The following is a 13,628-nucleotide window of genomic DNA, read 5'->3' as shown; positions in this document are numbered from 1 at the left end:
ATGTTGCCAACTACCATACAGTGTGGGCAAGGACCAACGGTCCCATCACAGCCCCTCACCTTACGCATCAACCTGGTTAAGAAAGAACGTTTTGAGGTTTCAAGGCTAGGTGAAGACGACGGGAAGACGCATCAGATAGCTTAATGGCAAATATAAGTCACATTGATTCATCCTACGATGCTGTCATTTAGCCAAGCGTCCTCCACTCTGATATCACAATGCTTTTGCCTTGCTCTATTTTAATGAATGGCAATTTAAAATGATAAACCTTATGATAAAGAGTCGCCTTTAATATCAGCTAAAACGGAATTCTGGTTCGGGGCTGGCATTTCACACCTCAAGAGGCCGCAGCTTAGCCAGAGGGCAAGGCTATGAGTGCAGGGAAGCTCTGTTGGATCCTTGTTTTGTGTTTCCACTGCTGTTCATCGGCTTTCCCACGGGCAAGCAGCCACCTCCCATCACAGAGTGGTCCCTGTCTGAGGTCAGCAGACAATATGGGCGAAATCTGCGAAGGATGGAGGTACCGGCTTGGGCGTGGTCACTGGCAAAGGGAAGCGCTGGTCCCCTGGTGCAGGCTCTGAGCCCTGGAGCCGCACCCATGGCGGGTCATCTCCACGCCGCTTCATATTTACCACAATCCCCACCAGCCCCGACTGCTCCCTGCGATGTGGCCGCCTCCCCAGACAAAGCCAGATGCTCAGGGAGCCCGCTCGGCACCAAGGCGACCTCCGGATCGCCGCCCCGTCGCCAGGCCACGTCTGGGCTGCTGGTCAGCAGCGAGGGGCAGGCGGCGGCGCCGCAACCAGGAGGCAGGGGCGCCAGGAGCCGCGGCTGTCTGCCCTCCCCACAGCCTGGAGGGGCGGGGGGGGGGGCGGACCCCCACCCGGGCGCTAACGGCGGGGCTTGGTGCCCCAACGCAAACCCCAGGATGAGCATGTGCCCTGAGATTGCTCCGGGAGCATTTTCTGCACCGGAAAACTGCGCAGGAGTTCTGGGGGGGCCCTGGTTCGCCGTCGGGCTATTGTTCTCCTGGTCGCCCCGGCGGGAGACGGCTCCCATCCCGCCTGCCCGGCAGCATCTGCCACTGGACCAAGCCTTTCAGCTCCCCGAAGAAAAGGGTGTGCCTGCGGCGCTGCGGCTGATCACAAAACCCTAGGAGTCCCCACGGGCTTGTATCAAGAAGAGAGACAAAGCTCCTTGCGGGGACAGGCCAGTCCGGTCCCAGCCCCGCGTCTGTGGCCGGGTCCAGGAGCCACGCCCAGCCGGCCACCTGGACCTCCAGGCCGCGCGCAAGGAGCTGCGGGTCCTCGGCCGAGACGCGCCTCCCGGCTGCCCGCCCTCCCTCCCCCTTCCCCGGAGACCGCCCTTCCCCACGCGCACCAGCCTCCTCCCCCGGGCCCAGCCTCCCACCCAGACGGTCTCCGCCCTCCAGCATCCCCCTCGCCGACTATTCTTCAGCAGCGCCGGCTCTCGCCACTCGCAGCAAGCTCCCTCCCTTCCTCCCCAGACCCGCCCTCCGCCCCCCTCTTTCCCCCTCAAACCCCGGTCTCCGCTTCTCCCTCCTCCCAGACGCAGGCACCTGTCCCCACCCAGCCTCCCCATCGCCCCATCTTTTCTCACACGGCGGCCTCGCCTCCGCCCCTCCCCACCCCAGCTTCGCCCCACTCGGACTCCTGCCCCCTACCCAGGCCCGGGGAGTCGCTGTCTCGCCCGCCGGGCTCGGCGCTGTGGGCAGGGCTCCCGCGCTGGGCTCGAGCGAAGGGATCCAGCTCGGCGCCCTCTCGGGCCCGGCGGAGGCACAGGCGGCGGCGGCGGCCTTTGTGGTCCAGGCAGGTGCCTCGGAGGCAGCAGGCGAGTCGTCCGCAGGCGTCCGCTCCGTTAGCCAGGCGGGTGGAACCGACCGCCGGGCCCGGCTCGAAGGCGAGACGGACGAAGGGTGCGCGTGTATGGGCGGGGCGGGGCGGGGGCAGCGGCGAGCTGGGGACTCGGGCAGGACGGGCCCGCAGCCCGAGCAGCCCCGGCCCAGCCCCCTGCCTTCCACCGCGCCCGGGCGAGCGGGCTGGGCGCCTACTGCGTCCCGGGAGTGAGCCCCTTTCAACCATGCCGCCGCCTCACCCCAGTTCCTCGCAATCCCACGAGCACACATTAAACGCCTCCTGAGAACAAGGCACCGCACGGCGTCCTGTGGGCGCAGGGCGTACAAAGAGGACCCGATTCGGGCCGCGGTTTGGCCGCGATCGCCGCCCACACCCCCAAATCATCCTCTCCCGGAGTTCCCTGCAGCCGGGCCCCCAGGGGCACACCACTCCCCGCCCTTTTGTGCGCCTCTCAGAGATACAGAGGTCGTGAGATCGGCGCCCCAGGCCGGGGAGAATGAGCCCACCGCCCGCCCCGCCATCACCCACTCTTCCAGGATGCTGCGGCTGCGAGGGTCCGCGGGTCCGCCGGTCTCTCGCGGGTCTCGCCGCGGCGCCGGAGCTGCGGCTGCTCGGGGCGGCGGCGGCTGCACGCGCGCTCGCTCAGTGGCCGCCTTGGCGCGCCGCGCGCTGGAGTCCCGAGCCGCCGGCGGGGGAGGGGCGTGGGTGGGGGCTGGAGGCGACCTCGGCCAATCGCGGCTCCCGCCGCTCCGCCCCTGTGCCCCCCACCTCGCTCTAGCAGGTTAGGGGGAGGCGGCGGCGGGCGGCGCCCTGCATCTTCCGCGCGGCTCTCGGCAGCCGCCTTGGGACTACAACTCCCGACAGGCCCTACTGCGGGGTCGGGGTCCCGGAGGGGACCGAGGGCGCGGCCGGGGAACCCGCCGACTCCCATGGAGACCTGCTCCGCGTTCCGTGGGGTTTGCGTGGTGACTCCCGACCGTTCACAAAGCACGGGCGCTCAGACTTGCAGATGCACCTGTCCCCCCGGAGGGCTACGCGGCGGGTCCCGAGGGCAGACCGCCTCCCCTCCCCCTGCAGGACCCCACCCGAGGGGCTGAAACAATGCCCGGCGGCCTCTCCCCGGCGGCTGCGGGGCCTGCCCTTCCCTGCAGGCCGGGCTAGAGCCTCCTGGTTCCTGCCAAGACCCCGACCGACGCCTCCGAAGTGGGCGCTGGGCGGGATTCCAGGATGGAGAGGGCGGGGAGGTCAGCTGTTCTCACGTACCAGGTGGACAGCCACTCTGGGTCACCTGCGCTCGCTTCTCCCCTCTGTTGTGGCTCCAGCCGAGTTCACTCTCGGTGGCGCTGAATAGGGCTTCTCCATCCGGAGCTCTCCGGCCCAGCTGCCGGTCCTATATAATTCAATTTACGTTTGCTTCACCTTTTTTCTTCACGTTTTAAATGCGCACATAATTTAGCAAAAACAAATCTAAAAAAAAGAGAGGGAGGGTCATCACGCCCTCGTACCACTTCCCCGATCCCCTCTCAAGCCTTTATCGTGCTGTTTTATGTAGTTGCAGTAATAGCTTAGATACTGTTTAGTCATTTGCCTCTTTTGACTTAATGTCACTCCGAAGGCAAAGCTATTGATATGGTGTTAAAAATACAGCGTTGAATCCTTACTTCCAATTCCATCCCGGGGTTCCCGGGGGAACCCAGTGTGCTGCTGAAGCCCCTCCCCTGCCGGGCCCAGGAAGGGGTGAAGGTGAGGGAGTTCCCGGGCTGCAGCTGCGCAGCCCTGAGAGGTGATCCCTCTGCGGGATATTTTCAAACAAAACGGTGTTTCACAACTCTGGAGGGTGCCCCCTCCCCTCAGCAAAATCTACATGGGGCGCTGGCCGCAGAGCCCGTCGAAGTGAGGTGGCCGTGGACCACTTTCCTTGTGGTCCTTTGCGGTGGGCCCAGGACCTGGACCAGGCCAGGCTGGCATTTGGGGGATGCACGTCTGGATTACCTCCATTGAGGTTCCACATCTCTTGGGAGGTTTACTTTTCTGCTCCCCCCACCCCCAATCACGAGTTTATGTTGGGAGCCCCGAAACGAGCCTAGGGCCCACCCCACAGCAGCCCCAACTCAAGGGAGACTGGGATGTGGCTGTGAAAATTTAGAAGTAGCTCTTCCTTTCCCCACTGCCTCAGGTTGGGGCACTGCCCTGTGGATTCCTCCAGGCGCTGGCCAAGCTCTGCGCTGATCCCGGGATTTAGGAAAGATGGATTAAAGCTCCAGGAGGGAGGCGCCGCGGGGCCCAGCTCCGCCTCACGGCAGCAGCAGTATATTTTCCGTGCTACACTTTTTGCCTAAGGGGAGGGAGCCCTCTAGTGGCAGGAAGGGTCCTCTGCACCATTTAGTGGCCCTCACTTGGACTCTGCTTTCTTGGGCCCACCTCCTCTGGTCAGAAAAGAGCTGCTCAGAAATCATCTGTCGACCTGGGACATTGATGAAAGTCGCACCCAAACCTGAGGTTGTAAATGTCTTCAGTAGTTGATTTTAGCTTTATTTATTTATATTTATTTATAATCTAGGCTCTTGCTCCTGGAAAATCGGAAGAACACAGGGCTTGGTGTCATACATCCCTAGGTTGGAGCACTTGTGCCACTTTCTAGATACTTGACCTTGGAGAGTTAATCCATCTGAGCTTTAGCTCCCCCACAGAATGTGGGGATCATAATACGTTCTTTTACCCTCGCTGTGATAATTACATGAGGAAATGCCTATAAAGGGCATGTGACATGTGGACGTGTTGGTTGTAGTGGTGTCTCGGTTGGTACAATTTGAAGCTAGAGGAAGACAATAATCTTCTAACTAATATTGCTCTGACAAGAACTTTAAATATATTCATAGGTAGGTAAGCTTTATTTGAATGCCAGCATAAATATGAGTTGAGGTCAAACAAGATTTTCCAAAGGGTTAAAATGTATTAAACAATAGAACTTGGTCCTTCTCTTTAGTTTGTCTCTGAATTCCGCTGACGAGTCTGCCCTCACTAATCATTTTTACCAGACAAAAAATCTAAACTCTTCTGGTGGCATTTCCCATTGTCTGGAAATCTCTTAAAATGCTTTCAGCTACGAGAGAAGGGCAAGGTTTTTATCTGCTTGTACACTACTCCACTGGAGGCAAAAACACATCCCTCAATTCTCTTGTTTAAATTTTAGCTGTTTGCAAAAGTGTATAAATGAAGAACTTAATGTTAACACACAAAATATATATGTATGCTGTAACAGTAACTTTGGTTTAAACTTTTCTCATTCAAGAATTATTATTTTTATTATCTCTCCACAAAGCAGTTATAAAAATACCTGTCAATACATTGAAAAGACCTTTAAAATCCTGGAATGAAAAATTCTAAAATATAAACTATGTTACATCTTCTGTGATTTACAAATAATAAAGTTCTATTAAGTTAGCATTTCTGAATGATTTTGACAGAAATTTACTAAGAAGAACCAGAACATTAAACCTTAAAAGGTTTTCAATCCCCACCCCAACTGAGTCTTTGAGAAGCTACATTTGTTGACAGGCACCGTCCAAATCAGCACTTGCTGCCATCACCCATGAAGTTAATCTGAAGGACAGAGATTTGTATGCTAGAAGTGCCGGGCTCTCCCATACAACTGACTGAAGTGTTCTTCTCTTATTTTTCCCCTTATGTGCTAAATAGAAGTAAATATACATATGGTAAAAAATTTAAATGGAGGGGCAAGGGGAGGAATTTAAATGGTTCAGTAAGATCCAAAATTATAAGCAAATATCAGCAAATCTGATGTCTTCAAAATCACTAAGCAGTCATATGAATAATTTACAAACTGAAGTCAACCATTGAGACTCTTTATCTGAAAATAATTCTCAGGCCTCTGGAACTATGTTGATTTTCCTGTATATTACCTCTGTCGCGGAGGACAGCCATGCAGTCTGCTCCTTCATTAAAAAAAACAATTACAAGAGCAACATACACACTCTACTCAGAGACAGCCAAGTCCAGGCAGCACCTCAGACTCCATGGATCTGGTCCCAGCTCCAGAAAGAGTCCCTGGTATCATCCCTGAAATTAAGGAATCACATTTACTAACAAGGCATTTTCAAAAGTAAGAAAACCTTCTCTTAATCAAAATGAGGTCATCTGGTCCTTATAAGATGAAGAGGCTTAACTCTGTCAGAAATCCGGGTTGTCTGGTCATCACTTAATAGAAAAATGTCTTTATTTAACATTGTACAAAAGGGCATGAGCCATAGAGTCCCAAATATTAAAGGTAAAACCAGGTCAAACTTTTTCTCAAGAACAAAGGGAAGGCAAGACAGCCAGGGACTAAGGATGGAGAAGAGAAGTTCCTTCAGAGAAACTCCCACCTCCCCACTGATGGGAAGTGGGGTGCTCCTCCCTGCCCCAGCCCCCCTCTCTGGGAGCAGGAAAGGCTTACAGGGGCAGGCGGCAGCTCAGCCCAGCCCTTCCTCGATGCCTCGGATCCTCCTGGCCAGCTGCACATCCTTCGGGAAGAGAGTAACACGGCCGGCATGGAGGGAGAGGAGATAGGCGTCCTCAAAGAGATGTACTAGAAATGCTTCTGCCGCCTGGGGACAGAAACAGTAGACTGACCTAGGCAAGGGGGCACAGGCTGCTTTTTCCTTGGGGACCTGCTACACTTAGTAGGGCTCAAAGGACTATAGGAAAGACTGTTCACAGAATGAGACTGAACTGCCTGGGAATTCTGCTACTGCCAGACCAGGTCCAGCCTCCAAACCCTGGGTGTCCTTGTGGCTCTTTGCAAGGAGGCATGAGTGAGCGTGACACTCCACAGCCAGCCCCGTGGAGCTCCACAACACCTTTCTCCCATACTCAGCCCTCACCCAACTGTACCACGGCCCCCTCCTTACCTCTTGTATGGCCAACAGGGCCTGGGCTTGCCAATTGAAGTCCACACCACGAGTGAATTTAACACATATTTCTCTTACCTGTGAAGGAGTGGAGATGGGAGGCAAAGGAGAAGGGAAGTGGGGAGGAGCAGAGAGTAAAAGAGAGACTCGAGAGAAGATAAGACTCTCTTTGTGAGTCTCTGTCAATCTTCATTTCCATTACTCCTTCCTGGTCCTTAACTTTAGGACCTAACTAGTAGCAGGTACCAACTCCTGGGAGCTTAGGAATTGGCATGTCTCTTACTGGTGGCGGAGAGAGGAGGCAATCTCCCAGGGGAGGGCAGGGATGAAAGGATGGATGGATGGGAGGGTTTCCATTTACATAATCAAACAACACAGTTTCAAAGGTGGTGGGGGTTGGAAATTAATTCCATAAAGAATTGGAAGGTACTCTTGGCAGGCTCATGTTTCCAGAAGATGAAGAGTCCTCTACTAGTTAGAGAAGAGGTCTCTTGGCCACTTGGGCAAGGGATGATAGGGGCCCCAATACTGGGTAAATTGAAAGAAAGGAGGCAGCGTGGGGTTGGCTGGAAGCCCCCTGGAGCTCACCAGGCGGCAGAAGGGCATCTTCCTTAGCAGTAGGTGTGTGCTCTTCTGAAGGTTTCGGATCTCCCTCAGAACCAGATGTCTCCGGCGAGCGGATGGACGGGAGGGGCGCCCTAAGCAAAAGAGCGGAGTCACACGGGTGAGGTGCAGTAGGAAACAGGTGGCGCCTCCAGTCTTGGCTGTCAACCCGTCAAATTGCTAGACCGTAATATCCACAAAAGCAGACACTTTTGTCTATTTTATTCACTGCAGCTATCTTCAGCAACTAGAAAACAGCAGAGAGGTGCTGAATAAATATTTGTTAAATGAATGAATGACCCTTTGATGGTATAATCTTAAATGTCAACTCTCGCATGCAGCGTTTCCTGACTCTCAATCCTTTCTAAACTGGTGGGTCACCTCCCTTGTCTGGGCCCCACGGTACTTTGTACATCTCTTCTATTTTTCCCACCTAGATTGGGAACCCAGTTATTTTGTTTTTACGTCTTTTTTCTTGGTGTGTGTGTGTGCGGGGTGGGAGGTCAGCTGGAAGGAATCTGAGAGAGTATCCAGTACAGTTCCCTTGCCTTGGTTATCCTTAGGCCCAGAGAGGTGAAGACATTTCGCCAGAGCTCACCAGTGGCCAAGGTGGGGCCTCAGAAGTACCATAACTCAGTACCAATGTTAGGCTGTTGGGCTATGGAGTCAAAGTGTGTGGCTCAAATCCTAATTCCAACAGCAATAAAAAGAAAGAAATCTTAAAAACATTCCCCAAAGTAGAAATTAAAAAAGTCAAACTCTCTGATCAGAAATTTAAAACGCAGGAATACAAAAACTAAAAAATTTTCCTAACTCTTGTATTGAAGAGGAAATTTAATTGAAATGAGACTACTTAGAAATGAGTAAAAATAAAATTTACATCTGAAAACTTATGAGATAGAGCCAATAGTACTAGAGGAAAATGTACAGCCTCAAGATCTATCTATTAGAAACCAAGAACATTAAAAGATAGCTGACCGAAACAAAAGTGTGAGAGCTGTCGATATATGAGTGGTATTAAGAGTCACGGGAAGGGATGAGACCACCTGGGGAAGGGAAAGAGACACTAAGGAAGTCCAACATCAAGATACTGAAGAGAGGTGGCCCAGGGAGTAAGAAACACTAAGCAGGAACTGCAGTGTGTGGTATTGGGGAAGCCAAGGGGACAGAGTATTTCAAAGAGAAAGTGGTCCACTGTGTCCAATGCTTCTGAGGCAGAGTAAGAAAAAAGCACAGGCATGTCTATTGGGTTTGGTAACACGAAAGTAGCCGGTGACCTTGACAAGAGTGGTTCAAGTGCACTAGAGGGAGCGGTAGTGGTGTGGAGAGTCGGGCTGAAATGAGCTGAAGGATGACCGGGAAGACAGGCAACAGACACGTGTGTAGACTTAAGTCCTGCTAGTTTAAAAAGAGTAGCTATGAAGGACAGTAGAGAAATGGGGAGTATGGGGGAGACGGGGCTGTGGGCACAAGGAACCACCCCCGCCCTTCATTTTTAGGTCGAAACAGCGGAGCACACTTGCAGAATGCCAATGTAAGGAGTTCAAATTTAATGCCAAGTGCAGGTGGAGAAGGTAACAGCTCCTGGGAAGATAGGAGAATGTGGCCAAGACCCGGTAGGAGGAGGAGGAGCTTTTGACAGGAAAGGGGACACCTAGGTTCTCTGTTGTGAGAAGATGAGGGGAATCCAGTCTGGAGGCTTCTATTTCCTCAGTGAAGCCTGAAGCAGGGCCATCATCAGCTGAGAGTGAGGTGGGGGTCTGGAGTTGTAGGAATTCAGGGGAAGGAAAAGGTACGGAGTCATCCTTGGGCAAAGGAAAAGCAAGACTGCCAGACCAGTGCAGTTAGACTGCCAGGAAACGCTGGGCGTCCATTTGTGATAAAACATTTAATTTAACCAGCAGTAGAGCGATGTTTCTACGTAGGAAAGCAACACTTAACAAATGTTCCCGTGAAAATCACGAGTGAGACAAAGATGGCCAAAACACTGCCCTTATTTCAATACTAGTCTCAGGGCCTCACTAACACAATACAATAAGAAAGAAAATGCATACAAGTGAGAAAGATTCAAAAGTCATTATTTGTGGACAATGTAATAGCCTAGTTAAAAATTTCAATTAAGCAACTAAAAGACTGCTAGGATTAACAAGAGAATCCAGCAAGTTGACTGGATGCAAAGGTTATTTTTTTTAGGAAAGGAAAAAAAGCCACTCCCATTGGCAGTGGTAACATCTATAAATAATCTATAAGGTACTTCTTTCCACCCTGCTCTTAGCTCTGTAGCAGTAGACAAGTGAAGCGCTGATCGCAGTGTGGGTGAGTCCAGACACCGAGGCCCACAGGCCAGTCCTCTTTCTGGGCGCACACCTCCCAAAGGGAACAGGGTGGGAGCTCTGCCTGAGTTAAGGGCACAGATTAGGGTTCAGCACAGCCGCTCATGGATGGGAAAACCAACCAAACAAGCCTAGACCGGCACCTTCTAATAGAATCATTGAAATACAAAAAGCAGCCAATAAGTTTGCAATTTAAAAAAGCACGAACACCGACTTGTAGGAAACCCGTGTTCGCCAGAATAAGCTGTGTGACCTTCTTCAAGTTACTTAGCCTGTCAAGCGCCTCGGTTCTCATCTGTCCAATGGTCACAGTATAAAGTTGAGATAATTCAGGTAAAGAGTTGAACACAGTGCCTAGTGAGGGGTAAGCACGCCATAAACGCTAGTAGGATCAAGAAGAATTAGCAGTAGGAGCAGGCTGTCTGGGCCAGTGCCCTCTCCCCCTCGGAACTGCCTTCCCCAGTCCCTCGCCCGCCGCGGAGCTAGGGACCTGCCCCGAGCAGACGCTGCGAGGCCTGCGGGCCAGGAGCCGGGAGATCGGGCTGGATGCCAGGCTCAGCAAGCGAGCCTCGGTCTTCCCGTCTGGGAAGTGGGCACGCGGGGCCGGCCGTGCCCGCCTACGGACAGGCTGCAGGGAGGCGGGCTCGGAGGGGAAGGGGCTGCGCCGGGTTACCTGAGGGGGCGCCCCGCCGGGGAGGGGTCCGGGCGGGGGCCGGGCTCGCGGCGCGCCTTCTTGGGGTCACGGCCTTTCGGCCCGGGCGGCGCGGGCCCATGGCTGGCGCGGAGGTCTCGGCCCCGCGGCTCCTTCTCCGTCTGCTGGGTCCGGGGGGAAAGGGGGTCTCGGGGAGGCGGAGGAGCGCCCGGGTCACGTGGCCTGGGGACGCGTCCCTAGCCCAGAGCGCTGCGCCGGATTCAAAGGGCCCGCTCCGCCGATTCCTGCCGGCGTTTTTTAAAACCCGAATCCTGCGACTCTCAGTGGCCGCCGCTGGAGCAGAGCGACTACGGGGGGGACCAATGAGAGCACAGGCCGAGAGGCTAAGGGCGGCGGTGATAGGGAGAGGAAGCGGGGACATGGCGGATCGACGGTGGGATCAGCCAATGGACACTTGGGGAAGTGAAAGGAGGCGGGAACTTCTCCCGCCCTCTACTGGTTTGTGGCTGTGCTGTCAGACTTACGTCCTCGGGTGCCCTCTGGTGGAAAAATGAGAGCTCGACTCTGGAGACGTAGATGCGTTTGTAGACCGGGTTTCTCGCTAATCACTTTGCTCAAACATTTTATGTTTTGCCTATCTACTCAGGGATAGCGTTTAACGATGAAGAGACAGACCTACAGAGAATGTGACAACCCCATGTCCCGCCTGTGACCCTCCCGGGAACACCCCGTCGATATGACTCAGAAGCCAGTTTAACTGCATGTACGATATTGATGATTAGGGTGGTGGGATAGCAGGGTCCGGGATCCGTCGATAGGGTCAGGCAGGGCAGGCCTCAGCACCATTTTGGGGCCACATTCTCCAGCATTACAATATAATTGTCCCAGGGAATCGTCACCTTCCTTTCCCGCTGTGGATAATCCGCATACAAGTCAAGTATAGAACTGGGCAGTGAGAATAAAGGGGATTTAACTTTCTAGGCTTTGCTTTCTTGCATTTTCTAATTGTTCTACGGTTGACATATACTATATTAGGAAAAATGTCATTACAAAATTAGAGATTTCACGGAACACTTGTTCACTGCTGCTGGTGGGAATATAAAATGGTGCATCCACAGAGGAAAACAGTATGGCAGTTGGTCTAAAAATTAAACATAGAATTAGCATATGATCCAGCAATTCCACTTCTGGGAATATACTCAAAAGAATTAAAAGCAGGGACCTGAACAGTATTTGTACACTAATACTCATAGCAGTGTTATTCACAATAGCCAAAAATGCCCAAATGGATGAGTAAACACATTGTGGTATATTTATACAACGGACTATTATTCAGCCCGAAAAAGAAAGTAAATCCTGACACAGGTTACAACATGGATGAATCTTGAAGACATTACGATAAGCAAAATAAACCAGACACAAAAGTACAAATATTGTAGGATTCCACTTATCTGAGGTGCCCAGAGCAGTCAAAACATAGACAGAAAGTAGGGTGGTGGTTGCCAGGAGCTGGGGGAGAAGGAATGGGGAGCTCGTGTTTAAGGGGCACAGAGTTTCCGTTTGGGAAGATGAAAAAGTCCTGGAGATGGATGGTGATGGTTGTGAACATATTTAATGCCACTGAGTACACTTAATAATAGTCAAAATAGTAAGTTTTATGTTGTGTATATTTTACCACTAGAAAGAAATAAAGAGAAGGGAAGAAAAGGAAGGAATGTTTAATTGAATTCTTTGAGGTGCAGTCAAATCACAGAAATATGATTGGTTTTCAGTAATCCAGGTCGGCACAGAGGCTACCCCAGCCCTCAGCACCCATTAATCAAAGCAAATCTTCACTCATTAATTCTGCTTTAGATGTATAGCTCCGACTTTGCTCTACTGAAGTAGAAAACAAGGTAGAAAGGGTTTTTTTTTTTTTTTTAAAAAAAAGATTCCACATAGAAGAGAGATCATACTGTATTTGTTTTTCTCTAACTGAATATATTTCACTTAGCATAATGTCCTTACACCAGCAATTTTCAGCCTCTTTCATCTCCTGGCATACATAAACTAATTACTAAAATTCTGTGACACACCAAAAAATATATTTTTTGGCAATATGACAAAAAAAATAGGTATCATGTTGACTCATCCACTCTGGATGGCTATTGTGTTGGCTGTTGTCATTTTTTTTGACAGTCTAAGGGAAAAGAGGTCAGTGCCCTGACTAAATAACTATTGCATGTTTTAAAAATTCTTGTGGTACACTGTTTGAAAATCACTGCCTCCCACAACAGAAGATCCTACAACCAGGGCTCTAAAAGGCCAGTCTGCTTCTTGAATGGCTCTTGTATTCATCCTCGCACCATTCCCACAGCCCAGACCCTAACTAACCAAAGGTGGTCTTACTGGCCTTTAGCACTTCCTTACCCTAATCTAATCTATTTCCATGCAACAACCAGGCGATCATCCCAGACAGTTTGGATCATGTCCCTCCCTTGCCTGAAACTCTCCAGGGCGCCCTAGTCTAGAGTCCTAACACCTCAGCAAAGCCTAAAAGGCACAGCATTACCTGGGCACCTGCCCCACCCTGGGCTTGTCTCTGGCCCCCTCCTGTGTAGCATGCTTACTGCCAGGTGTACCAGTCTGCTTACCCGCAGTTCTCGAATACATCACCTTGTAACAGACACGCTTACGTCCCTGTGCTTTTTACAAGCTGTTCCTTCCTCTTGGAATACTTCATCTCTCCCTTCCCCCAGGCCGCCAAACCTGGGAGACTCCTGCGCACCCCTCAACACCCAGCTCAAGTGGAGCTCTGAGTTCCAGGCAGAGTTAGCTGATCCCTCCTGTGCTGCACCCCGCTGCCCCCCACAGGGCCTCCTGCTGCACCACCCACTGCGCTGGAATTCTTGCTTTACACATCCGTCTCTCCCGTCTTCCTCGGTGGAGCCACATCAAAGAGCACACTGGTTCTGAATCACGTTTGCTGAATTCTGGGACAAAAATCCCTCATTAAAATTTTTTTGGAGGAGTTTTTGATGAAGGGCGATTTATACACTTTCACAACTACATAGGGAACTCCCTGCTAACTGCGGGCTTTGAAAGGATGTAGTCAACAAAAGGCCAGAGGGGCTCTAAACCAAGGCAACTATGACAGCGATCTGCAGGTAGGTCAGGAAGGGGAACACATCTGGGGATGCTGAGAACCTCGCCTCCTATAGGTACTGAGGTCATCCAGTGAAGGGAGAGGCGGGGCTGACACAGCTCTCACTCC

General features: G+C 52.2%; 2 protein-coding genes across 3 annotated transcripts in view; both read right to left on the bottom strand.

Moving 5' to 3' along the window:
* Positions 1-2,504, bottom strand: part of DPYSL5 (dihydropyrimidinase like 5) — a 58,441-nt gene extending 55,937 nt beyond the window's left edge. For both annotated transcript variants that reach the window (XM_087823412.1, XM_087823413.1), the window contains exon 1: positions 2,406-2,504. The gene's annotated coding sequence lies outside the window, so the exon portion shown is untranslated. The remainder of the gene's footprint in view (positions 1-2,405) is intronic.
* Positions 2,505-4,749: 2,245 nt separating this feature from the next.
* Positions 4,750-7,453, bottom strand: CENPA (centromere protein A). The gene is made up of 4 exons (XM_016210042.2): positions 7,376-7,453; positions 6,788-6,865; positions 6,334-6,484; positions 4,750-5,957 (listed from the first exon to the last, which is right to left on the bottom strand). Exons 1-3 carry the CDS (start codon positions 7,391-7,393, stop codon positions 6,350-6,352), a joined length of 231 nt encoding a protein of 76 aa, XP_016065528.2. The 5' UTR covers positions 7,394-7,453; the 3' UTR covers positions 4,750-5,957; positions 6,334-6,349.
* Between the last annotated feature and the right edge of the window lie 6,175 nt (positions 7,454-13,628).

Source organism: Miniopterus natalensis, chromosome 13, assembly GCF_054644295.1.
Source record: "Miniopterus natalensis isolate mMinNat1 chromosome 13, mMinNat1.hap1, whole genome shotgun sequence".
NCBI classification, from domain to species: domain Eukaryota; kingdom Metazoa; phylum Chordata; class Mammalia; order Chiroptera; family Miniopteridae; genus Miniopterus; species Miniopterus natalensis.
The sequence above is the reverse complement of the archived record's forward strand: the minus strand, read 5'-3'. Positions and strand labels throughout refer to the sequence as shown.